This window comes from Pan paniscus, chromosome 2 (genome assembly GCF_029289425.2).
Source record: "Pan paniscus chromosome 2, NHGRI_mPanPan1-v2.0_pri, whole genome shotgun sequence".
In the NCBI taxonomy this organism is placed as follows: domain Eukaryota; kingdom Metazoa; phylum Chordata; class Mammalia; order Primates; family Hominidae; genus Pan; species Pan paniscus.
The window spans coordinates 41,779,745-41,804,246 of record NC_085926.1 but is presented as its reverse complement, the minus strand read 5'-3'; the positions used below and the strand labels follow the sequence as shown (position 1 = coordinate 41,804,246).

At 42.2% G+C, this 24,502-nt stretch overlaps 1 protein-coding gene across 9 annotated transcripts in view; it reads left to right on the top strand.

The window, feature by feature from the left end:
• ULK4 (unc-51 like kinase 4) overlaps positions 1 to 24,502 on the top strand; it is a 721,105-nt gene that overhangs the window by 118,039 nt on the left and 578,564 nt on the right. For all 9 annotated transcript variants that reach the window (XM_055109707.2, XM_055109709.2, XM_034956180.3 and 6 more), the window contains one exon: positions 11,510 to 11,617. In XM_055109707.2, coding sequence (XP_054965682.1) covers positions 11,510 to 11,617 — 108 coding nt within the window. The remainder of the gene's footprint in view (positions 1 to 11,509; positions 11,618 to 24,502) is intronic.

Sequence of the window (24,502 nt, the reverse complement as noted above, 5' to 3'; positions counted from 1 at the left end):
CTTTTTGTAACTGCTAATTGTATATCCACTAACATGGAAGTTTAACAACTATATTTTGAGAGTCAAGAGCAAGCAAATTATGTCTTTGCAAGTATTAGAATATTAGTTGTATAACTGCAGAACTTCCACATTTATTAGAATTAGCTTCCTAATTCATCATCTTCCTGTATTTTTCTTAAGAGACGCAGTCCAGGGCATATGAGATTGAAGCACATTTGACCTTTTCATATCTATCAGATGACTTCAGACAAAGCCAAAAAGGCCTGGCTCCACCCAGTCATACTTGTTATAAAATAGGTTTTGATTTCAAAGAAGTAGTTTGGAAAATGGCAGTACAGTCTTAAATTACTATTTGCAGTATTGAGCCAACCAGTCATGGCTGTGGTTGCCCAAGAATAGTTTCTGTTAGGTTAATAGAACCAGTGATGGTATAGATATGCCTCAAAGCATAATAGTATTAGAAATAACACCAAAAAACCCATTTTCCTTCATGTATGGTTTTCAAAAAATACACACAATAATAGGATGATACTTGAATATCCTATTTTTATCTTTTAGTTTCAATGGTAAGATTTTTTTTTTTTTTTTTTTTTTGAGAGAGAGAGTCTCGCTCTGTCACCCAGGCTGGAGTGCAGTGGCATGATCTTGGCTTGCTGCAACCTCTCCCTCCCAGACTCAAGTGATCCTCCTGTCTCAGCCTCCCCAGTAGCTGGGACTACAGGTGTGTGTCACCATGCCTGGGGAATTTCTGTATTTTTAGTAGAGACAGGGTCTCAACATGTTGGCCAGGCTGGTTTTGAACTCCTGACCTCAGACAATCTGCCTGCCTCGGCCTCCCAAAGTGTTGGGATTACAGGTGTGAGCCACTGCGCCTGGCCTCAATGCTAGGATTTTTAACAGTAATTTCAATGTTAGAAGGCCAGGAGGATTTTTAAAGACTAGAGGAAAACATGCATAATAACAATATCCACATATTCCTTGGATTTCTGAGTTTGAAGAACTAAATCTATTTTACCTTATTCATTTAGTATTGGCATTTTCAACTGCCATTGTACCTAGGTCAACATATACATTTTTTTACCCTTGGTATTTGTCTTTTATGTGTTACATTTGTTCCTTATTCTTATATTTTTCTTTTTATTATTATTTCTTTAAATTTGTAATACAGCAAATGGAAAATCTATACAAATAACCTTGAGGAGAACCATTATTTGTTGAGTACTTTTTACTGCTCTCCAAAGTTAACTTTTGCAAGTGAGATGTGAGGTTGCTGTGGCATACTGGAATAAATTATATGATGTGTGTCTATTTACAAGACATTGAGTTCCAAAGCAATTTCTATTATGCTGGAGGCAATCCAGACAGTTTTATCACTTTAAGGGTCTGTAGCATTAAAATGTTTTAAATTTCCAGTGACGCTTGCTGACACAAAATACTAGTGGATTATAAAATGGAGAAATGCTGTAAATCCCTGCCACTAACTTTGTGAAGCAGAAAGCCAGATCTGGGTTTTGAATTTAATATGAGGTTGACAGTTTTTTAAATTAAACTTTTTGTTTTGAGATAATTGTGGATTCACGCCCAGTTGTGATCCAACATTGGGGATCAAATTTCAACATGAGATTTGGAGGGGACAAATATCAAAACTATATTAGAAATAATATAGAATAATAATAGTTTCTCTCTGTAAGAAATAATAGAGAGATCCTGTGTATACTTCATCCAGTTTTCCTTCATGATAATGTCTTAAAAAAGTATAATACAATTTTACAACCAGAATATTGACATTGAAACAGTTAAGGAAAAGAAGAGTTTCACCATTGCAAGGATCCCTCATATTCCCTTTTTATGACCCTATCCTCTTACCCTGCTGTGTGTGCTGCCCTCCACCCCCGAAGCCAATCTGTTTTCCATTTATATATTTTTGTCATTTTGAGAATGTTGTATAAATAGTCATATGGTCTGTAACCTTTTGTGGTTGGTGGTTGGCTTTTTTCTTTGGTGTAACTTTCTGGAAATTCATCTAGGTTGTTGGATGTATCAGTTGTTTGTTCATTTTTATTGCTGTGAAGTATTCTGTGGTGTGGTTGAATCACAGTTTATTTAACCACTTACCCATTGAAAGATATCTGGGTCGGCCGGGTGCGGTGGCTCACGCCTGTAATCCCAGCACTTTGGGGGCCGAGACGGGTGGATCATGAGGTCAGGAGATCGAGACTATCCTGGCTAACACGGTGAAACCCCATCTCTACTAAAAATACAAAAAATTAGCCGGGTGTGGTGGCGGGTGCCTGTAGTCCCAGCTACTCGGGAGGCTGAGGCAGGAGAATGGCATGAACCCGGGAAGCGGAGCTTGCAGTCAGCCGAGATTGCGCCACTGCACTCCAGCCTGGGCAACAGGGCGAGACTCCGTCTCAAAAAAAAAAAAAAAGATATCTGGGTCATTTCCAGTTTTGACAATTACAAATAAAACTGCTATAAACATCCATTTACAGATGTTTGTGTGGACAACAGCCTTCCTTTCTCTTGGATAAATGCTCAGGAGTGCAATTGCTGGGTCCTGTGGTAATTGCATATTTAGTTGCTGTTTTTTTTTTTTTTTTTTTAAGAAAAACCTCCAAAGTTTTCCGAGTGACTGTAGTGTTTTACATTCTCACCAGCAACGTATTGAGAGGTGACAGCGTGCTGGCAGCCCTCACAGCCCTCGCTCGCTCTTGGCGCCTCCTCTGCCTGGGCTCCCACTTTGGCGGCACTTGAGCCCTTCAGCCTGCTGCCGCACTGTGGGAGCTCCTTTCTGGGCTGGCCAAGGCTGGAGCCGGCTCCCTCAGCTTGCGGGGAGATGTGGAGGGAGAGGCGCGAGCGGCAACCGGGGCTGTGCGGGGTGCTTGCGGGCCAGCTGGAGTTCTGGGTGGGCGTGGGCTTGGCGCGCCCTGCACTCAGGCCGGCTGGCCCTGCCGGCCCTGCTGGCCCCGGGCAATGAGGAGCTTAGCACCTGGGCCAGCGGCTGCGGAGGGTGTGCTGGGTCCCTCAGCAGTGCCGGCCCACCGGCGCTGCGCTCGATTTCTCGCCCGGCCTTAGCTGCCTTCCCACGGGGCAGGGCTCGGGACCTGCAGCCCACCATGCCTGAGCCTCCCACCCTCTCCGCGGGCTCCTGTGCAGCCCGAGCCTCCCCGACGAGCGCCGCCCCCTGCTCCATGCCGCCCAGTCCCATCAACCACCCAAGGGCTGAGGAGTGTGGGCGCAGGGCACGGGACTGGCAGGCAGCTCCACCTGCGGCCCCGGTGGGGGATCCACTGGGTGAAGCCAGCGGTGCTCCCGAGTCTGGTGGGGACTTGCAGAACCTTTATGTCTAGCTAAGGGATTGTAAGTACACCAATCAGCACTCTGTGTCTAGCTCAGGGTTTGTGAATGCACCAATGGACACTCTGTATCTAGCTACTCTGGTGGGGACTTGGAGAACCTTTGTGCAGACACTCTGTATCTAGCTAATCTAGTGGGGACGTGGAGAACCTTTGTGTCTAGCTCAGGGATTGTAAAAGCACCAGTCAGTGCCCTGTCAAAACAGACCACTCGGCTCTACCAATCAGCAGGATGTGGGTGGGGCCAGATAAGAGAATAAAAGCAGGCTGCCCGAGCCAGCAGTGGCAACCCACTCGGGTCCCCTTCCACACTGTGGAAGCTTTGTTCTTTTGCTCTTTGCAATAAATCTTGCTGCTGCTCACTCTTTGGGTCCACACTGCCTTTATGAGCTGTAACACTCACCACGAAAGTCTGCAGCTTCACTCCTGAAGCCAGGGAGACCAGGAACCCACCGGGAGGAAGGAACAACTCCAGAGCACTGCCTTAAGAGCTGTAACACTCACCGTGAAGGTCCGCAGCTTCACTCCTGAGCTAGTGAAACCATGAACCCCACCAGAAGGAGGAAACTCCAAATACATCCGAACATCAGAAGGAACAAACTCCCGACACACCGCCTTTAAGAACTGTAACACTCACCGCGAGGGTCCGCAGCTTCATTCTTGAAGTCAGTGAGACCAAGAACCCACCAATTCCGGACACAGTATGAGTGATTCTGTTTCTCATCATCCTTGGCAGCTTTTGGTGTTGTCACTATTTTTTATTTTTACCATTCTGATGAGTGTGTAGTGATATCTTATTTTGGTTTTAATTTATATTTCCCTAGTTGCCAATGATGTTGAACATCTTTTTATGTGCTTATTTGGTAGCTGCATATTCTCTTTGGTACAATGTCTCTGTGCTTTTGGTGTCAAGTGTACTTCTTAATCTAGTACTAGATCCTGAAGACGTTATCCTATATTTTCTTCTAGAAGGTTTATAGTTTTATGTTTTACATTTAAGTCTGTGATCCATTTTGAGTTAATTTTTTGTGTCAAGTACCAGACTTAGGTCAAGGTTCACTTTTTGCTTTCCTATGGATGCCTGATGGCTTCAGCACTATTTATTGAAAACGTTGACTTTTCTCCATTGGACTGCCTTTGCACCTTTGTCAAAAATCTCTTGGCTATTGTGTGGAGCTATTTCTGAATTCTGTTTGGTTCCATTCATCTATGTGCCTATCCCACCAGTAATGCCTGTGTTAGCCTGTTTTGCTTTGTTGTAAAGGAATACCTGAGGCAGGATAATTTATAAAGAAAAGAGGTTTATTTGGCTCACGGTTCTGCAGGCTATAGAAGAAGCATGGTGCCAGCATCTGCTTCTGGTGAGGGCTTCAGGCTGTTTCCACTCATGGCAGAAGGTGAAGGGGAGTAGACATCCCATGGTCGGAGAGAAGGAAAGAGAGAGGAGGGAGGTGCCAGATTCTTTTTAACAGCCAGATCTCCTGAGAACTAAGAGTGAGAACTCACTCAATCCCACAAGAATGGCATTAAGCCATTCATGAGGGATCTGCCCCATCGTACAAATACCTCCCACAAGGCCCCACGTCCAACACTGGGGATCAGATTTCAACATGAGATTTGGAGGGGATGAATATCCAAACTATATTAATTTCCAAACAGTTTTCATTACTGTAGCTGTATAAGTCTTGAAACCAGGTAGAATAATTGCAACCATTTTTTTTCTTTTTTCCCTTTTTATATGGGGGTTTCACTCTCTGTTGCCCAGGCTGCAGTACAGTGGCTTGATCATAGTTCACTGCAACCTTGAACTTCGGGGCTCAAGCAGTCTTCCCACCTTAGTCTTTTTACATGTTCATTGCAGTGTTATTTTCTTTTTTTTTTTTGTATTTATTGATCATTCTTGGGTTTTCTCAGAGAGGGGGATGTGGCAGGGTCATAGGATAATAGTGGAGAGAAGGTCAGCATATAAACACGTGAACAAAGGTCTCTGGTTTTCCTAGGCAGAGGTCCCTGCGGCCTTTGGCAGTGTTTGTGTCCCTGGGTACTTGAGATTAGGGAGTGGTGATGACTCTTAATGAGCATGCTGCCTTCAAGCATCTGTTTAACAAAGCACATCTTGCACCACCCTTAATCCATTTAACCCTGAGTTGACACAGCACATGTTTCAGAGAGCACGGGGTTGGGGGTAAGGTTACAGATTAACAGCATCCCAAGGCAGAAGAATTTTTCTTAGTACAGAACAAAATGGTATCTCCTATGTCAACTTCTTTCTACACAGACACAGTAACAATCTGATCTCTCTTTCTTTTCCCCACATTTCCCCCTTTTCTTTTCGACAAAACCGCCATCGTCATCATGGCCCGTTCTCGATGGTCGCTGTCTCTTTGGAGATGTTGGGTATACTTCCCAGATGGGGCGGCCTGGCAGAGGCACTCCTCACTTCCCAGATGGGGCTGCCGGGCAGAGGTGCTCCCCACCTCCCAGACGAAGGGTGGCCGGGCAGAGGTGCTCCTCACTTCCCAGGTGGGGCGGCCGGGCAGAGATGCCCCTCACCTCCCAGACAGGGCGGCCGGGCAGAGGTGCCCACTTCCCAGACGGGGCGGCCGGGCAGGGGCGCTCCCTACCTCCCACACGAAGGGCAGCCGGGCAGAGGCGCTCCTCACTTCCCAGGTGGGGTGGCAGGGCAGAGACGCCCCTCACCTCCCAGACGGGGCGGCCGGGCAGAGGTGCCCACTTCCCAGACGGGGCGGCCGGGCAGAGGCGCTCCCTACCTCCCACACGAAGGGCAGCCGGGCAGAGGCACTCCTCACTTCCCAGGCGGGGTGGCCGGGCAGAGACGCCCCTCACCTCCCAGACGGGGCGGCCGGGCAGAGGCGCCCACTTCCCAGATGGGGCGGCCAGGCAGAGGCGCTCCCCACCTCCCAGATGAAGGGCGGCTGGGCAGAGGTGCTTCTCACCTCCCAGTCGGGGCAGCTGACATCCCAGACGGGGTGGCGGCCGAGCAGAGGCGCTCCTCACCTCCCAGACGGGGTGGCGGCTGGGCAGAGGCGCTTCTCACATCCCAGATGATGGGCGGCCAGGCAGAGGCGCTCCTCACTTCCCAGACGGGGCGGCCGGGCAGAGGCGCTCCTCACATCCCAGATGGGGTGGTAGCAGGGCAGAGGCGCTCCTCACTTCCCAGACGGGGTGGCCGGGCAGAGGCGCTCCTCACATCCCAGACGGGGTGGTGGCAGGGCAGAGGCGCTCTTCACTTCCCAGACGGGGCGGCCGGGCAGAGGGGCTCCCCACATCCCAGACAATGGGCGGCTAGGCAGAGACGCTCCCCACTTCCCAGATGGAGTGGCAGCTGGGCAGAGGCTGTAATCTTAGCACTTTGGGAGGCCAAGGCAGGCGGCTGGAAGGTGGAGGTTGTGGCGATCTGAGATCACACCACTGCACTCCAGCCTGGGCAACACTGAGCATTGAGTGAGCGAGACTCCGTCTGCAATCCCAGCACCCCGGGAGGCCGAGGTGGGCAGACCACTCGAGGTCAGGAGCCGGAGACCAGCCTGGTCAACAGGGCGAAACCCTGTCTCCTCCAAAAATACAAAAACCAGTCAGGTGTGGCGGCACGTGCCTGCAATCGCAGGCACTTGGCAGGCCGAGGCAGGAGAACCATCGGAGCCTGGGGCAGGGAGGCTGCAGCGAGCTGAGACCACGGCAGTACAGTCCAGCCTCGGCAACAGAGGGAGACCGAAGAAAGAAAGGGGGAGAGGGAGAGGGCGAGGGAGAGGGAGAAGGAGAGCCACCTTAGTCTCTTGAGTAGCTAGGACTCTAAGCGTGCACCACCATGCCTGGCTAACTCTTTTTTTAAAATTATTTTTGTAGAGACAGGGTCTTGCTTTGTTGTCCAGGTTGGTCTCAAACACCTGAACTCAAGCCGTCCTCCCGTATTGGCCTCCCAAAGTGTTGGTATTACAGGACTGAGTCACTATGCCTGGCCCACATTTTCTTCCTTTTTCAAAATTGTTTTGGCTGTTCTAATTCTTTTGCCTTTCCATATAACTTTTATAATAATTTTGATATCTATAAAGAATTGTTTCAGGATTTTGGTAGGCATTTGATTAGATCTGTCCATTAATATGGGGAGAATTTGACATTTTCCACTACGTTGAGTCTTCCTATCTATGAACATAGTCTATTACTCCATTTATTTAGATGTTCTTTGATTTTTTTAAATAGCATTGTGTAGTTTCAGCATACAAATCCTGTACCTGTTTTGTTAGATTTATACCTGAGTATTGTTTTTTTGGGGGGGATTGTAAATGGTGTTTTAAATTTCAGTTTCCATGTGTTTATTGCCAATATATAGGAGTACAGTTGTATTTTGAATGTTAACATTGTATCCTGTGACCTTGCAGAACTCACTAGTTTGAACGGGAGTTTTTTTCTTTAGACTCTTTGGGACTTTCTGTGTTGACAATCATGTCATTTGCAAATAATTATCTGTTTCATATTGGGTGAGTTGTGACAGTTTGTTTTTTTTGAGGAGTTGGTCCATTTTTTCTGTGTGGTGAAATTTATATATATACAGTTGTTCATAGTATTCCTTTATTATTTTGATGTCTGCTCATTTTCTATATAGTTTTATCATTTTTTAAAATTTAGAAATAAAAAATTTAATTAGCAAATAATTGTATATTATTATATACAATGTATATATTATATGTATATATTATATATGTTATATCTATTACTTCACATATTTAATATTTTTTGTAGTGAGAACATGTAAAATGTACTCTTTTTTTTGAGACAGAGTCTTGCTCTGTTGCCCAGGCTGGAGTGCAGTGGCATGATCTCAGCTCACTCTAACCTCCACCTCCCAGGTTCAAGTGATTCTCCTGCCTTGGCCTCCTGAGTAGCTGGGATTACAGGCATGCACCACCATGCCCAGCTAATTTTTAGTAGAGACGGGGTTTCACCATGTTGGTCAGGCTGGTCTCTAACTCCTGAGCTCATGATCCACCTGCCTTGGCCTCCCAAAGTGCTAAGATCACAGGAATGAGCCACCTTGCCTGGCTGTAAAATCTACTCTTTTAGCAATTGTGAAATAAGTGTTATTATGAACTATGGTCACCGTGCTGTGCAATAGATCTTGAAAACTTGTTCCTCCTGTCTAACTGAAGGTTTGTACCCTTTGATCAACATCTCCCTATTCCCCACCCCACCCCCAGCTTCAGGTAAGCACTGTTCTACTCTCCATGTCTATCAATTTCACTTTTTTGGATTTCACATATGAGGAAGATGATGCAGTATTTGTCTTTCTGTGCATGAGAGGGGGGTGTTGAAGTTCACAACTGTAATTGTGGATGTCTGTTTATCGTGCAAGTTCGATCAGTTTTTGCTTCACATATTTGGCAGCTCTTTTGTTTAGTGATACACATTTAGGATTGGTATGAATTTATTGATTTATTGACTTAGATTTAGTGTAATTATTGATGTGTTTGATCCTAAGTCTGTAATTTTATTTTTGTTTTCTGTTTGTTCTGTTTTTCATTTCCATTTTCTTTTTATTACCTTCCTGTGGTTTACTGAACATTTTTTTTTTACCACTCCATTTGGACTTTTTCTGTAGTGCTTTTAAGTATATCTCTTTGTATGGATTCTTTTTAGTGATTGCTGTATGTATTATATACATACATACATAAAACAGTCTACTGGTGTCACCGTTTTACTAGTTGAAGTGTAGAAAATGTACCTTCCTTTTCATCCCTTTACCCTCTCTCATTTTTATATAATTATCTTGAATGTATTCTCTAAATGTCTTTAGAACCCAATCAGACATTTTTACAATTTTTGCTCAACTACGAAAGATAATTTAGAAAACTTAATAGCAGTAAGAAATCCTATTGTATTTACCTATATTTTGGCCTACTGTGTTCTTGCTTCCTCTCTGATTATTTCGAGGTTTCTTCTTTCGTCATTTTCTCTTTTAGAGTAGTGTGCTGGTGACAGTTTGCCGTTTTTGTAGGTAAAAAATTGCTAAACACTGGCAGTTTCAGATGATTCAGTGTAGTAGATGATCAGCAAAGGTCAAAGGAAAAGGAAGACTGTGTAGAAGTGACCTGCTGCAAGGACTGATGTGAAGCTACATGGTTCCTTTTTCTTCCTCACCCACTTCATCTAGATGATGTATTATGTGTAAGGCAGTGAGTGGTGAGAGTTACACGTTTGGTACATCCATACAATAGAATACATTCAGCAATAAGAAGGAATGAACTGGCTGGGCACAGTGGCTCGTACCTGTAATCCCAGCACTTTGGGAGGCAGAGGTGGGTGGATCACTTGAAGTCAGGAGTTCGAAACTACCCGGGCCAACATGGCGAAACCCAGTCTCTACTAAAAATACAAAAATCAGCTGGCCATGGTGGTGCGTACCTGTAATCCCAACTACTCAGGCTGAGGCAGGAGAATCACTTGAACTCAGGAGGCAGAGGTTGCAGTGAGCTGAGATCGTGCCACTGCATTCCAGCCTGGGTGACAGAGTGAGACTCTGTCTGGAAAAAAAAAAAAAAAAAGTTATTGATACATGCAGCAACATGGATGAATCTCAAATGCATTATGCTGAAAGAAGCCAGACAAAAAAGAATATATAGTGTATGATCTAATATAGTATATGATCAACATAAAATTTAGAAAATACATGCTAATGACAGAAAGTAAATTGATGGCTTTCTGGGGAGGAGAGGAAAGAAGTAAGTAGGAAAGAGGGATTACAAAAGGACATGGAGGAAACTCTGGAGGGCTTTTGTTATCTTGATTGCAGTGATGATTTCACAGGTGTATACATATGCCAAATGTGTCTATTTGTACACTTTATATGCATTGATTTTATATAAGTTATACCTCAGTAAAGCTGTTAAATCGCACATTAACAAGTACTCCTACAGTGCATGACTACTGTGCAGCTCTCCCACCTGCATCTCCAACTTTTTCATACTCTTATTTGCAAAATGAGACCAGTGATTGCATGCTTGGATGTTGTGGAATTGTCAAATTGCTTTGAAGTTTTTAAGCACTTTCAGTTTTTAAACTAACGTCTTTGTCGATGGTAAGAAATAGTCTTGTCTGTGCACCACACTTTGAGTCACATTGAGAGTAGTGCTTCCACACTATTTTATATACATTTTTTTCTTTCTCAGAGTGGAGCCATTCTCTATGTCATTCCGAAACTGTTCTGTCCTAATCATGGTCGCACTATGATTTGATTAACCTGTGTTCTGGTGTATGAACTCTGGCAATGAGTGTATGTGATTTTCTTAGCATGACTCCTAGGACATTAACTAGATCTGATAAAACATGCTGTCGAGTTTCAGCGTACATTATATTACAACTTTAGTATAACATTCTCAGGCTCTGATTTTTTAAGGAATCATGTAAAAGTTTAATGTAATATAAGAACTTTTTAAACTGTGTTGTGCCGGAGCATACCAGGGACATGGCATAGTAAAATTCGTTTTCGGATCCTGGCTGTCCAAGTGAACTGGATGGCTTGGGGCCAGTTGCTGGAACCTCTCTCAGCCTCTATTTACTCTTTAAAGATAGGGCAGCAATTAATTCCCTCTCAGGATTAGTGATACGGTGGAAGTGCTTTATAAACTGAAAAGTGAGTCAGGTGCACTGACTCACTCCTGTAATCCCAGCACTTTGGGAGGCCGAGGTGGGTGGATCTTGAGGCCAGGAGTTTGAGATCAGCCTGGCCAACATGGCAAAACCCCGTCTCTACTAAGAATACAAAAATTAGCCGGACTTGGTGGCGTGCGCTTGTAATCCCAGCTACTCGGGAGGTTGAGGCACAAGAATCTCTTGAACCCAGGAGGCAGAGGTTGTAGATAACCAAGATTATGCCACTGCCCTCCAGCCTGGGTTAAAAAAAAAAAATTATAAACTGAAAAGGGCTATATGTGTTTATTTTACTGAATATATTTCTAAACTTCATCTGGGAGAGTTACTGTATTTTCAGGAATATAAGGCCCATATTTTGAAAATAATTTGGAAAATAGTTCTTAAAAATGGTGACTTCTTCAGGGTATCCTGCTTTTTACATATAGGTTTAAGAACTGAGAGATACATTTGAAATAATTTACTTTTTTTTTTTGTCTTTGCAGGCAATTGTTCTCTTAACTGAATTAATTAGGGAAAACTTCAGGAACAGCAAATTAAAACAGTGCCTTTTACCAACCCTTGGGGAGCTGATCTATCTTGTAGCCACCCAGGTGAGACTGTCTGATTAACTCTATTGCTGTTTGACATGTTCTGACATACTCTGGCTGACAAGTATTAATATCCTATAAAAGTTTTTTGATTTTGCCCCTTAGAGCACGCCTGAGGAACTTAGGATAAATTTTACCTCTTGGGGAGAGAATTTGTCAGTGTTACTCAGCCTCTTTCTATCTTACCCTGTCTCCCTCCTTCCTTCCTCCCAGTGCCTCTTTTCCTTTAGAATGTAGGTGGTTTGAAGGCCATATTTTAAAGTCAATGGACTGAAAGTCCCTAAGGTACTCCCAAGGTTGCTGCCATCCTTTACTCCTTTAGGCAAGAGGAGACCATTGGTTCTTTCCATGGAAAGCTCCATTTCAGTTTAAATAAAGCACAACTTTGTGCAAATACAGCTTTTAACTGACTATGGGCATTTGTGAAGGCAGAATTTGACTTATTATATCTAAAGGTGCAATATGGAAGTGCTACTGAATTCAACAAGCCAAAATTTAATATTCCATTAATGTGGTTTTTTTAAAAAGAATATTATGGAATAGATAGTGATAAGTTATGAATTAGTCATTTAGTGTCATACTCTGAGAGTTCTAAATAAATACTGGTAAGTTATAAGTAAGGAGGTTATGTCATTGTATTTCTTTGTTTGTTTTGAGACAGGGTCTCACTCTGTTGCCCAGGCTGGAGTGTGATAGCATGATCATGGCTCATGGCAGCCTCGACCTCCTGGGCTCAGATCATTCTCCCACCTCAGCCTCCTGGGTAGCTGGGACTAATTTGAGGAGAACTGATATCGTTATGATTTTGAGTCTTCCAAATCACATTTGGAATTGTACTGAATCTGTGTATTGATTGAGAAAGTATTGATAGCTTTATGATATTTATATAGTCCTCCAATGCACATAAAGTAGTATTTACATATATTAATATATAAAAACTACAGGTATGCACCTCCGTGCCTGGCTAATTTTTTGTATATTTTGTGAAGATGGGGTTTCACCATGTTGCCCAGGCTGGTCTCGAATTCCTGGGCTGAAGTGATTCGCCCACCTTGGCCTCCCAAAGTGCTGGGATTACAGGTGTGAGCCACTGTACATGACTGTAATTGTATTTCTTGAGTTTTGGTTCTAGCACTTGCTCAAATGTTACATAACCTCAATATCTTTAGTATCTAAATTAAACTGACTTTCTGAACAATCATCATTTTAAGGCAGTTACCATGATTGTTATAAAACATGAGTATTTTAACTTGTTTAACTCCATAATTAGTACTGATAGCTGGTACAGCAAATCCGTCCTCTTCGTTCTTTGTTTTTGTGAGTGTCTTGACTATTCCTGGCCCTTCGCATATCAGAATAAATTTTAGAATCAGCTTGTCCAATTCTGCAAATCATCTGTTTTTAAAAACTACACTGATTATGTAGATAAATTTGATAACTAATATCGTTACGATTTTGAGTCTTCCAAATCACATTTGGAATTGTACTGAATCTGTGTATTGATTGGGAAAGTATTGATATCTTTATGATATTTATATAGTCCTCCAATGCACAAAAGTAGTATTTACATATATTAATATATAAAAAAATTTTGTTGCAATACTTTTATTCTATACAGAATGCCTTTGTACATCTTTCTTTGGTTGAATTTATTCTCAGGTAATTTTGTATTTCAAAGGGACAACATATTCACAAACCTAGAACACTGGAAAGTGAAGAAAGGTATATGGGGAGAAGTCTTTTTCCTAGTTTTGTACCCCATCTGTCTAGCTCCCCAATAAATATTATAATTATGTGTAATTTAATATAAATATTATAAAATACAAATATAATTTCTTATATTTACAGTTAATTTTGTATATATGAGCAAATACAAATGTAGATTTTTATCATTTTATGCAACAGGTAGAAACTCACTTTTTTCACTCAATAGTTACACACTGTTAGGAATAGTACAGGGAGCAAAATAGTATTGGAAGTTCTGGCCGGGGTGATCAGGCAAGAGAAAGAAATAAAGCGCATTTAAATAGGAAGGGAGGAAGTGAAATTGTCTCTGTTTGCAGATGACATGATTCTAGATTTAGAAACCCCCCTTGTCTCAGCCCAAAAACTCCTTAAGCTGATAAGCAACTTCAGCAAAGTCTCAGAATACAAAATCAGTGTGCAAAAATCACAAGCATTCCTATACATCAACAGTAGACAAGCAGAGAGCCAAATCATGAATGAACTGCCATTGACAGTTGCTACAAAGAGAATAAAATACTTGGCTGGGCGCAGTGGCTCACGCCTGCAATCCTAGCACTTTTGGAGGCTGAGGCAGGTGGATCATGAGGTCAGGAGATCAAAACCATCCCGGCTAATATGGTGAAACCCCGTCTCTACTAAAAATACAAAAAAATTAGCCAGGCATGGTGGTGGGCACCGGTAGTCCCAGCTACTCGGGAGGCTGAGGCAGGAGAAGGGCTTGAACCCGGGAGGCGGAGTGTGCAGTGAGCCGAGATTGCGCCACTGCCCTCCAGCCTGGGCGACAGAGCAAGATGGCATCTCAAAACAAACAAACAAACAAAAAAAAAAACAAAAAAAAAACTTAAGAATACAGCTAACAAGGGACAGGAAGGACCTCTTCAAGGAGAATTACAAACCATTGCTCAAGGAAATAAGAGAGGACACAAACAAATGAAAAGCATTGCATCCTCATGGATAGGAAGAATCAATATTGTGAAAATGGCCATACTGCCCAAAGTAGTTTATAGATTCAATGCTATTTCCATCAAACTACCATTGACATTCTTCACAGAATTAGAAAAAACTACTTTAAATTTCATATGGAACCACAGAGAACCCATATAGCCAAGACAATCCTAAGCAAAAAGAACAAAGCTGGAGGCATCACACTGCCTGACTTTAAACTATACTACAAGGCTACAGTAACCAAAACAGCATGGTACTGGTACAAAACAGACATACAGACCAATGGAACAGAACAGAGACCTCAGAAATAACCCACACATCTACAACCATCTGATTTTCAACAAACCTGACAAAAGCAATGGGGAAAGGTTCCCTATTTAATAAATGGTGCTGGGGAAACTGGCCAGCCATATGCAGAAAACTGAAACTGGATGCATTCCTTGCACCTTATACAAAAATTAACTCAAGATGGATTAAAGACTTAAATGTAAAGCCCAAAACCATAAAAACCCTAGAAGAAAACCTAGGCAGTACCATTTAGGACATAGGCATGGGCAAAGGCTTAATGACAAAAACACCAAAAGCAATGGCATCAAAAGCCAAAATTGACAAATGGGATCTAATTAAACTAAAGAGCTTCTGCACAGCAAAATAAACTAGCATCAGAGTAAACAGACAGCCTACAGAATGGGAGAAAATTTTTGCAATCTACCCATCTGACAAAGGTCTAGTACCCAGAATCTACAAGGAACTTAAACAAATTTACAAGAGAAAGCAAACAACCCATAAAAACATGGGCAAAGGATATGAACAGACATTTCTCAAAATAAGACATTTATGTGGCCAACAAACATATGAAAAAAAGCTCATTATCACTGATCATTAGAGAAATGCAAATCAAAACCACAACGAGATACCGTCTCACACCAGTCAGAATGGCGATTATTAAAAAGTCAAGAAACAAAAATGCTGGTGAGGCTGTGGAGAAATAAGAATGCTTTTGGACTGTTGGTGGGAATGTACATTGGTTCAACCGTTGTGGAGGACGATTCCTCAGGGATCTAGAACCAGAAATACCACTTGACCCAGCAATCCCATTACTGGTTATAAACCCAAAGGAATATAGATCATTCTACTATAAAGACATATGCACATGTATGTTTATTGCAGCACTATTTACAATAGCAAAGACATGGAACCAACCCAAATGCCCATCAATGATAGACTGGATAAAGAAAATGTGGCACATATACACCATAGAATACTATGCAGCAATAAAAAAGAATGAGATCATATCGTTTGCAGGGCCATGGGTGAAGCTGGAAGCCATCATCCTCAGCAAACTAACACAGGAACAGAAAACCTAACACTGCATATTCTCACTCACAAATGGGAGTTGAACAATGAGAACACATGGACACAGGGAGGGGAACAACACACATGGGGGCCTGTCAGGGGATGGGGAGCAAGGGGAGGGAGAACATTAGGATAATTACCAAATGCATTTGGGGCTTAAAACCTAGATGATGGGTTGATAGGTACAGCAAACCACTCTGGCACACGTATACCTATGTAACAAACCTGTACGTCCTGCACATGTATCCTAGAACCTAAAGTTTAAGAAAGAAAAAAAAAATATATATATATATATAAAATAACAATAAAAATGTAAACTTTATTTTTCAATGTAAGCTCCATCAAGGTCAAGATACTTTGGTAAGTGATGATACCAGCCATTAAAAAAAAAAAAAAGACTAGTATATGGAGATATGTACACTGGAGCTATTTCTTAATAATTAACGTAGATATATTTCTCAGTCAGTACTCGTAGCTCCCTGCTCCCTCTTCTTTTTATGTGATAGAACATTTCCATCCCAGTACTTTTGGAGGCCAAGGCAGGAGGATCCCTTGAGCCCTGGAGTTTGAGACCGCCCTGGTCAACATGGTGAAACCTCGTCTAAAAAACTTGCAAAAATTAGCTGTGTGTAGTGGTGTGCACCTGTAGTCCCAGCTACTTGGGAGGCTGAGGTGGGAGGATTGCTCAAGCCTACGAGGTTGAGGCTGCAGTGAGCCGTGATCATGCCACTGCACTCCAGTCTGGGTGTCAGAGCAACACCCTGTCTAAAAAATAAATAAATAAATAAATAAATAAATAAAATAATAAAAACATTCCCTGTGCGATGTACATTATGTGCCAAGTTTTGTGAAAGGCACTTTTCCTCGCAGTTCTTTGGGGATAGGGCTGGAGAATTTATTTCTACTTTACCACTATTTTGGACCCTCAAGGCCTTGACATCAAGGCTCAAACTTAACAAGTTTTGTATACCCCCCGAGAAAATAAAACCTCAGTGCTCAGTTTATCCCATGCTTTCAATTGTCTGATTTTTGGCTTAATTATTCTTTATTATTTTGTCAGATCTTTGATGCATTTTAAGGGTGTCAAAATAAAACCAGTTGCTTTCATTAGAAGAGTAGTCAGGTACCTGGTCTACTGTCTTACCAATAATGACAGTCTAGTCTAATTCTTCTTTTTTTGGTCCTATAGTTTTTCATCCCTGCCCCCTGCTTGAGATATAATTGGTAGACAATAAACACATATTTAAACATCACAATTTGATAAATGTTCATTTATGTATACACCTATGAAACCATCACTACATACAGAAAATGAACCTATCACCTCCAAAAGTTTCCTTAGCACCCTTTTTAATCCCCTACTGTCTCCATACTACCACTGATTTGCTTTCTTTATATAGACTTGTTTTCATTTTCTAGAATCTTATGCAGATAGAATCATACAGAATCATGTTCCTACTAGATCTAAAAGTAGATCTAGAGAGTAATTTTCGTTGGTATATACCTTTTTTAAATAATACTTTAAGTTTTAGGGTACATGTGCGTAACATGCAGGTTTGTTACATATGTATACATGTGTCATGTTGGTGTGCTGCACCCATTAACTCGTCATTTAACATTAGATATATTTCCTAATGCTATCCCTCCCCTCTCCCTGCACCCCACAATAGGCCCCGGTGTGTGATGTTCCCCTTCCTGTGTCCATGTGTTCTCGTTGTTCAATTCCCACCTATGAGTGAGAACATGCGGTGTTTGGTTTTTTGTCCTTGCGATAGTTTGCTGAGAATGATGGTTTCCAGCTTCATCCATGTCCCTACAAAGGACATGAACTCATCATTTTTTATGGCTGCATAGTATTCCATGGTGTATATGTACCACATTTTCTTAATCCAGTCTATCATTGTGGGACATCTGGGTTGGTTCCAACTCTTTGCTATTGTGAATAGTGCCGCAATAAACATACGTGTGCATGTGTCTTTATAGCAGCATGATTTATAGTCCTTTGGGTATATACCCAGTAATGGGATGGCTGGGTCAAATGGTATTTCTAGTTCTAGATCTCTGAGGAATCGCCACACTGGCTTCCACAATGGTTGAACTAGTTTACAGTCCCACCAACAGTGTAAAAGTGTTCCTATTTCTCCACATCCTCTCCAGCACCTGTTGTTTTCCTCACTTTTTAATGATCACCATTCTAACTGGTGTGAGATGGTATCTCATTGTGGTTTTGATTTGCATTTCTCTGATGGCCAGTGATGATGAGCATTTTTTCATGTGTCTTTTGGCTGCATAAATGTCTTCTTTTGAGAAGAGTCTCTTCATATCCTTCACCCACTTTTTGATGGGGTTGTTTTTTTTCTTGTAAATTTGAGTTCATTGTAGATTGTGGATATTAGCCCTTTGTCAGATGTGTGGATTACAAAAATTTTTTCCTATTCTGTAGGTTGCCTGTTCACTCTGATGGTAGTTTCTTTTGCTGTGCAGAAGCTCTTTAGTTTAATTAGATCCCATTTGTCAATTTTGGCTTTTGTTGCCATTGCTTTTGGTGTTTTAGACATGAAGTCCTTGCCCATGCCTATGTCCTGAATGTTATTGCCTAGGTTTTCTTCTAGGGTTTTTATGGTTTTAGGTCTAACATTTAAGTCTTTAATCTATCTTGAATTAATTTTTGTGTAAGGTGTAAGGAAGGGATCCAGTTTCAGCTTTCTACATATGGCTGGCCAGTTTTCCCAGCACCATTTATTAAATAGGGAATCCTTTCCCCATTGCTTGTTTTTGTCAGGTTTGTCAAAGATCAGATAGTTGTAGATATGTGGCATTATTTCTGAGGGCTGTGTTCTGTTCCATTGATCTATATCTCTGTTTTGGTACCAGTACCATGCTGTTTTGGTTACCGTAGCCTTGTAGTATAGTTTGAAGTCAGGTAGCTTGATGCCTCCAGCTTTGTTCTTTTGGCTTAGGATTGACTTGGCAATGTGGGCTCTTTTTTGGTTCCATATGAACTTGAAAGTAGTTTTTTCTAATTCTGTGAAGAAAGTCATTGGTAGCTTGATGGGTATGGCATTGAATCTATAAATTATCTTGGGCAGTATGGCCATTTTCACGATACTGATTCTTCCTACCCATGAGCATGGAATGTTCTTCCATTTGTTTGTATCCTCTTTTATTTCATTGAGCATTGGTTTGTAGTTCTCCTTGAAGAGGTCCTTCACGTCCCTTGTAAGTTGGATTCCTAGGTATTTTATTCTCTTTGAAGCAATTGTGAATGGGAGTTCACTCATGATTTGGCTCTCTGTTTGTCTGTTATTGGTGTATAAGAATGCTTGTGATTTTTGTACATTGATTTTGTATCCTGAGACTTTGCTGAATTTGCCTATCAGCTTAAGGAGATTTTGGGCTGAGACAATGGGGTTTTCTAGATATACAATCATGTCATCTGCAAACAGGGACAATTTGACTTCCTGTTTTCCTAATTGAATGCCCTTTATTTCCTTCTCCTGCCTGATTGCCCTGGCCAGAATTTCCAACACTATGTTGAATAGGAGTGGTGAGAGAGGGCATCCCTGTCTTGTGCCAGTTTTCAAAGGGAATGCTTCCAGTTTTTTTCCATTCAGTATGATATTGGCTGTGGGTTTGTCATAGATAGCTCTTATTATTGTGAGATACGTCTCATCAGTACCTAATTTATTGAGAGTTTTTAGCATGAAGGGCTGTTGAATTTTTTCAAAGGCCTTTTCTGCATCTATTGAGATAATCATGTGGTTTTTGTCTTTGGTTCTGTTTATATGCTGGATTATGTTGATTGAGTTGTGTATGTTGAACCAGCCTTGCATCCCAGGGATGAAGCCCACTTGATCATGGTGGATAAGCTTTTGGATGTGCTGCTGGATTTGGTTTGCCAGTATTTTATTGAGGATTTTTGCATCAGTGTTCATCAGGGATATTGGTCTAAAATTCTCTTTTTTGGTTGTGTCTCTGCCAGGTTTTGGTATCAGGATGATGCTGGCCTCATAAAATGAGTTAGGGAGGATTCCCTCTTTTTCTGTTGATTGGAATAGTTTCAGAAGGAATGGTACCAGCTCCTACTTGTACCTCTGGTAGAATTCGGCTGTGAATCCATCTAGTCCTGAACTTTTTTTGGTTGGTAAGCTATTAATTATTGCCTCAATTTCAGATCCTGTTATTGGTCTATTCAGAGATTCAGCTTCTTCCTGGTTTAGTCTTGGGAGGGTGTATGTGTCGAGGAATTTATCCATTTCTTCTAGATTTTCTAGTTTATTTGCATAGAGGTGTTTATAGTATTCTCTGATGGTAGTTTGTATTTCTGTGGGATCGGTGGTGATATCCCCTTTGTCATTTTTTATTGCGTCTATTTGATTGTTGTCTGATAGTCTTGCTAGTGGTCTATCAATTTTGTTGATCTTTTCAAAAAACCAGCTCCTGGATTCACTGATTTTTTTGAAGGGTTTTTTGTGTCTCTGTTTCCTTCAGTTCTGCTCTGATCTTAGTTATTTCTTGCGTTCTGCTAGCTTTTGAATGTGTTTGCTCTTGCTTCTCTAGTTCTTTTAATTGTGATGTTAGGGTGTCAATTTTAGATCTTTCCTGCTTTCTCTTGTGGGCATTTAGTGCTATAAATTTCCCCCTACACACTGCTTTGAATGTGTCCCAGATATTCTGGTATGTTGTGTCTTTGTTCTCGTTGGTTTCAAAGAACATCTTTATTTCTGCCTTTGTTTCGTTATGTACCCAGTAGTCATTCAGGAGCAGGTTGTTCAGTTTCCATGTAGTTGAGCGGTTTTGAGTGAGTTTCTTAATCCTGAGTTCTAGTTTGATTGCACTGTGGTCTGAGAGACAGTTTGTTAAAATTTCTGTTCTTTTACATTTGCTGAGGAGTGCTTTACTTCCAACTATGTGGTCAATTTTGGAATAGGTGTGGTGTGGTGCTGAAAAAAATGTATATTCTGTTGATTTGGGGTGGAGAGTTCTGTAGATGTCTATTATGTCCGCTTGGTGCATAGCTGAGTTCAATTCCTGGATATCCTTGTTAACTTTCTGTCTCGTTGATCTGTCTAATGTTGACAGTGGGGTGTTAAAGTCTCCTATTATTATTGTGTGGGAGTCTAAGTCTCTTTGTAGGTCTCTAAGGACTTGCTTTATGAATCTGGGTGCTCCTGTATTGGGTGCATATATATTTAGGATAGTTAGCTCTTCTTGTTGAATTGATCCCTTTACCATTATATAATGGCCTTCTTTGTCTCTTTTGATCTTTGTTGGTTTAAAGTCTGTTTTATCAGAGACTAGGATTGCAACCCCTGCCTTTTTTTGTTTTCCATTTGCTTAGTAGATCTTCCTCCATCCCTTTATTTTGAGCTTATGTGTGTCTCTGCACATGAGATGGGTTTCCTGAATACAGCACACTGATGGGTCTTGACTCTTGATCCAATTTGCCAGTCTGTGTCTTCTAATTGGAGCATTTAGCCCATTTACATTTAAGGTTAATATTATGTGTGAATTTGATCCTGTCATTATGATGTTAGCTGGTTATTTTGCTCATTAGTTGTTGCAGTTTCTTCCTAGCCTCCATCGTCTTTACAATTTGGCATGTTTTTGCAGTGGCTGGTACTGGTTGGTCTTTCCATGTTTAGTGCTTCCTTCGGGAGCTCTTGTAGGGCAGGCCTGGTGGTGACAAAATCTGTCAGCATTTGTTTGTCTGTAAAGTATTTTATTTCTCCTTCACTTATGAAGCTTAGTTTGGCTGGATATGAAATTCTGGGTTGAAAATTCTTTTCTTTAAGAATGTTGAATATTCGTCCCCACTCTCTTCTGGCTTGTAGAGTTTTTGCGAAGAGATCTGCTGTTAGTCTGATGGGCTTCCCTTTATGGGTAACCCGACCTTTCTCTCTGGCTGCCCTTAACATTTTGTCCTTCATTTCAACTTTCATGAATCTGACAATTATGTGTCTTGGAGTTGCTCTTCTTGAGGAGCATTTTTGTGGCGTTCTCTGTATTTCCTGAATTTGAATGTTGGCCTGCCTTGCTAGATTGGGGAAATTCTCCTGGATAATATCCTGCAGAGTGTTTTCCAGCTTGGTTCCATTCTCCCTGTCACTTTCAGGTACACCAATCAGACGTAGATTTGGCCTTTTCACATAGTCCCGTATTTCTTGGAGGCTTTTTTCATTTCTTTTTATTTTTTGTTTAAACTTCTCTTCTTGCTTCATTTCATTCATTTGATCTTCCATCACTGATACCCTTTCTTCCAGTTGATCGAATTGGCTACCGAGGCTTGCGCCTTTGTCACATAGTTCTTGTGCCATGATTTTCAGCTCCATCAGGTCCTTTAAGGACTTCTCTGCATTGGTTATTCTGGTTAGCCATTTGTCTAATTTTTTTTCAAGGTTTTTAACTTCTTTGCCATGGGTTCGAACTTCCTCATTTAGCTCAGAGTAGTTTGATCATCTGAAGCCTTCTTCTCTCAACTCGTCAAAGGCATTCTCCATCCAGCTTTGTTCCGTTGCTGGTGAGGAGCTGCATTCCTTTGGAGGAGGAGAGGTGCTCTGATTTTTAGAGTTTCCAGTTTTTCTGCTCTGTTTTTTCCCATCTTTGTGGTTTTATCTACCTTTGGTCTTTGATGATGGTGATGTACAGATGGGGTTTTGGTGTGGATGTCCTTTCTGTTTGTTAGTTTTCCTTCTAACAGTCAGGACCCTCAGCTGCAGGTCTGTTGGAGTTTGTTGGAGGTCCACTCCAGACCCTGTTCACCTGGGTATCAGCAGCGGAGGCTGCAGAACAGCGGATATTGGTGAACAGCAAATGTTGCTGCCTGATTGTTCCTCTGGAAATTTTGTCTCAGAGGAGTACCCAGCCCTGTGAGGTATCAGTCTGCCCCTACTGGGGGTGCCTCCCAGTTAGTCTGTTCGGGGGTCAGGGACCCACTTGAGGAGGCAGTCTGTCCGTTCTCAGATCTCCAGCTGTGTGCTGGGAGAACCACTACTCTCTTCAAAGCTGGCAGACAGGGACATTTAAGTCTGCAGAGGTTTCTCCTGCCTTTTGTTTGGATATGCCCTGCCCCCAGAGGTGGAGTCTACAGAGGCAGGCAGGCCTCCTTGAACTGCGGTGGGCTCCACCCAGTTCGAGCTTCCTGGCTGCTTTGTTTACCTACTCAAGCCTCGGCAATGGTAGGCACCCCTCCCCCAGCATCGCTGCTGCCTTGCAGTTTGATCTCAGACTGCTGTGCTAGCAATGAGCGAGGCTCCATGGGCATAGGACCCTCTGAGCCATGTGTGGGATATAATCTCCTGGTGTGCTGTTTGCTAAGACCATTGGAAAAGTGCAGTATTAGGGTGGGAGTGACCCGATTTTCCAGGTGCCGTCTGTCACCCCTTTCTTTGACTAGGGAAGGGAATTCACTGACCCCTTGCGCTTCCCGGGTGAGGCAGTGCCTCACCCTGCTTTGGCTCATGCTCGGTGTGCTGCACCCACTGTCCTGCACCCACTGTCCGACACTCCCCAGTGAGATGAACCTGGTACCTCAGTTGGAAATGCAGAAATCACCCATCGTCTGCGTCACTCATGCTGGGAGCTGTAGACTGGAGCTGTTCCTATTTGGCTATCTTGGCTCCTCCTTTTTTTTTTTTTAAAGATAGAGTCTCATTCTCTCACCCAGGCTGGAGTACAGTGACATAATCTTGGCTCACTGCAACCCCCACCTCCTGGGTTCAAGCAGTTCTCCTGTTTCAGCCTCCTGAGTAGCTTGGACTTCAAGTGTACACCACCACACCTGGCTAATTTTTGTATTTTTAGTAGAGATGGTGTTTCGCCACATTGGCCAGACTGGTCTTGAACTCCTGACCTCAAGTGATCTGCCTGCCTCAGTCTTCCAAAGTATTGAGATTACAGGCATGAGCCACCATGCCCAGCCCTTGGTATATACTTTAATTGAATACAAGCTAGGCTATTTGAATAAAGGGGTGATAATGTGGCCATGACATTTAACTACGTCTCCTGATAGCAAACTGGAAAAGGAAGTTAAGTCCCTGAGTCTACAAAAATAAATAACTTTTCAGGACATGAGGGCTTTGTGGAATTGTCAGTTTGACTATAGTAAACATTAAAATCTCAGGTCAGTGCTAACCTGTTGGTACTGAGCTGAAGTGATTATATATAGTATACATAATACAACAACCTGAGTCTTGTTGGCTGTCTAGTAACACCCTAAGGTTTCAGGCTTACAGACAGAAGACCAGAGTGTGATTTTCAGAGGGTATTATAAGGCAACACATTTTCAGTTTTTGTGTTTTTCTTGATTTTGTCAAGGATACCTATCACCCTGAGTTCAGGTATTCTTATTTTGTCTTTTTTGTTTTATCCCATAATTTCTTTCTTCATTGTCACAGCCAAAGTCTCTGTAATTACCTTCTAGGCCCTTTTGGGCTGGCTCTTCAGAACCTGTCTGACCTAATTCCTCACTATCTTCCTACTCACTCCTTCCAGCTATACTGACCTCCCCACAGTTCCTTAAACCCACTATGCCATGCTTCTGCCTCACTATGTTGACATTTGCTGTTTCTCCTGCTTCTAATATTTTCTTCTGAGATGTTTGTATTTTCTGTGTGCTCAAAAATCCCTTCAGAAAGCCTTTCCCTGTCTATGAGTGATCTGAGATGGAGCCAGCCTGTCTACAGTCTTTCTGCAACCTCTTACTCTGCTGTTTTTCTTTATAGCACTCGTCATTATCTTGACTGACTTACTTTGTTTACTTCTTTAAAAAAAAAAATCTCGGCCGGGCGTGGTGGCTCATGCCTATAATCCCAGCACTTTGGGAGGCTGAGGCAGGTGGAT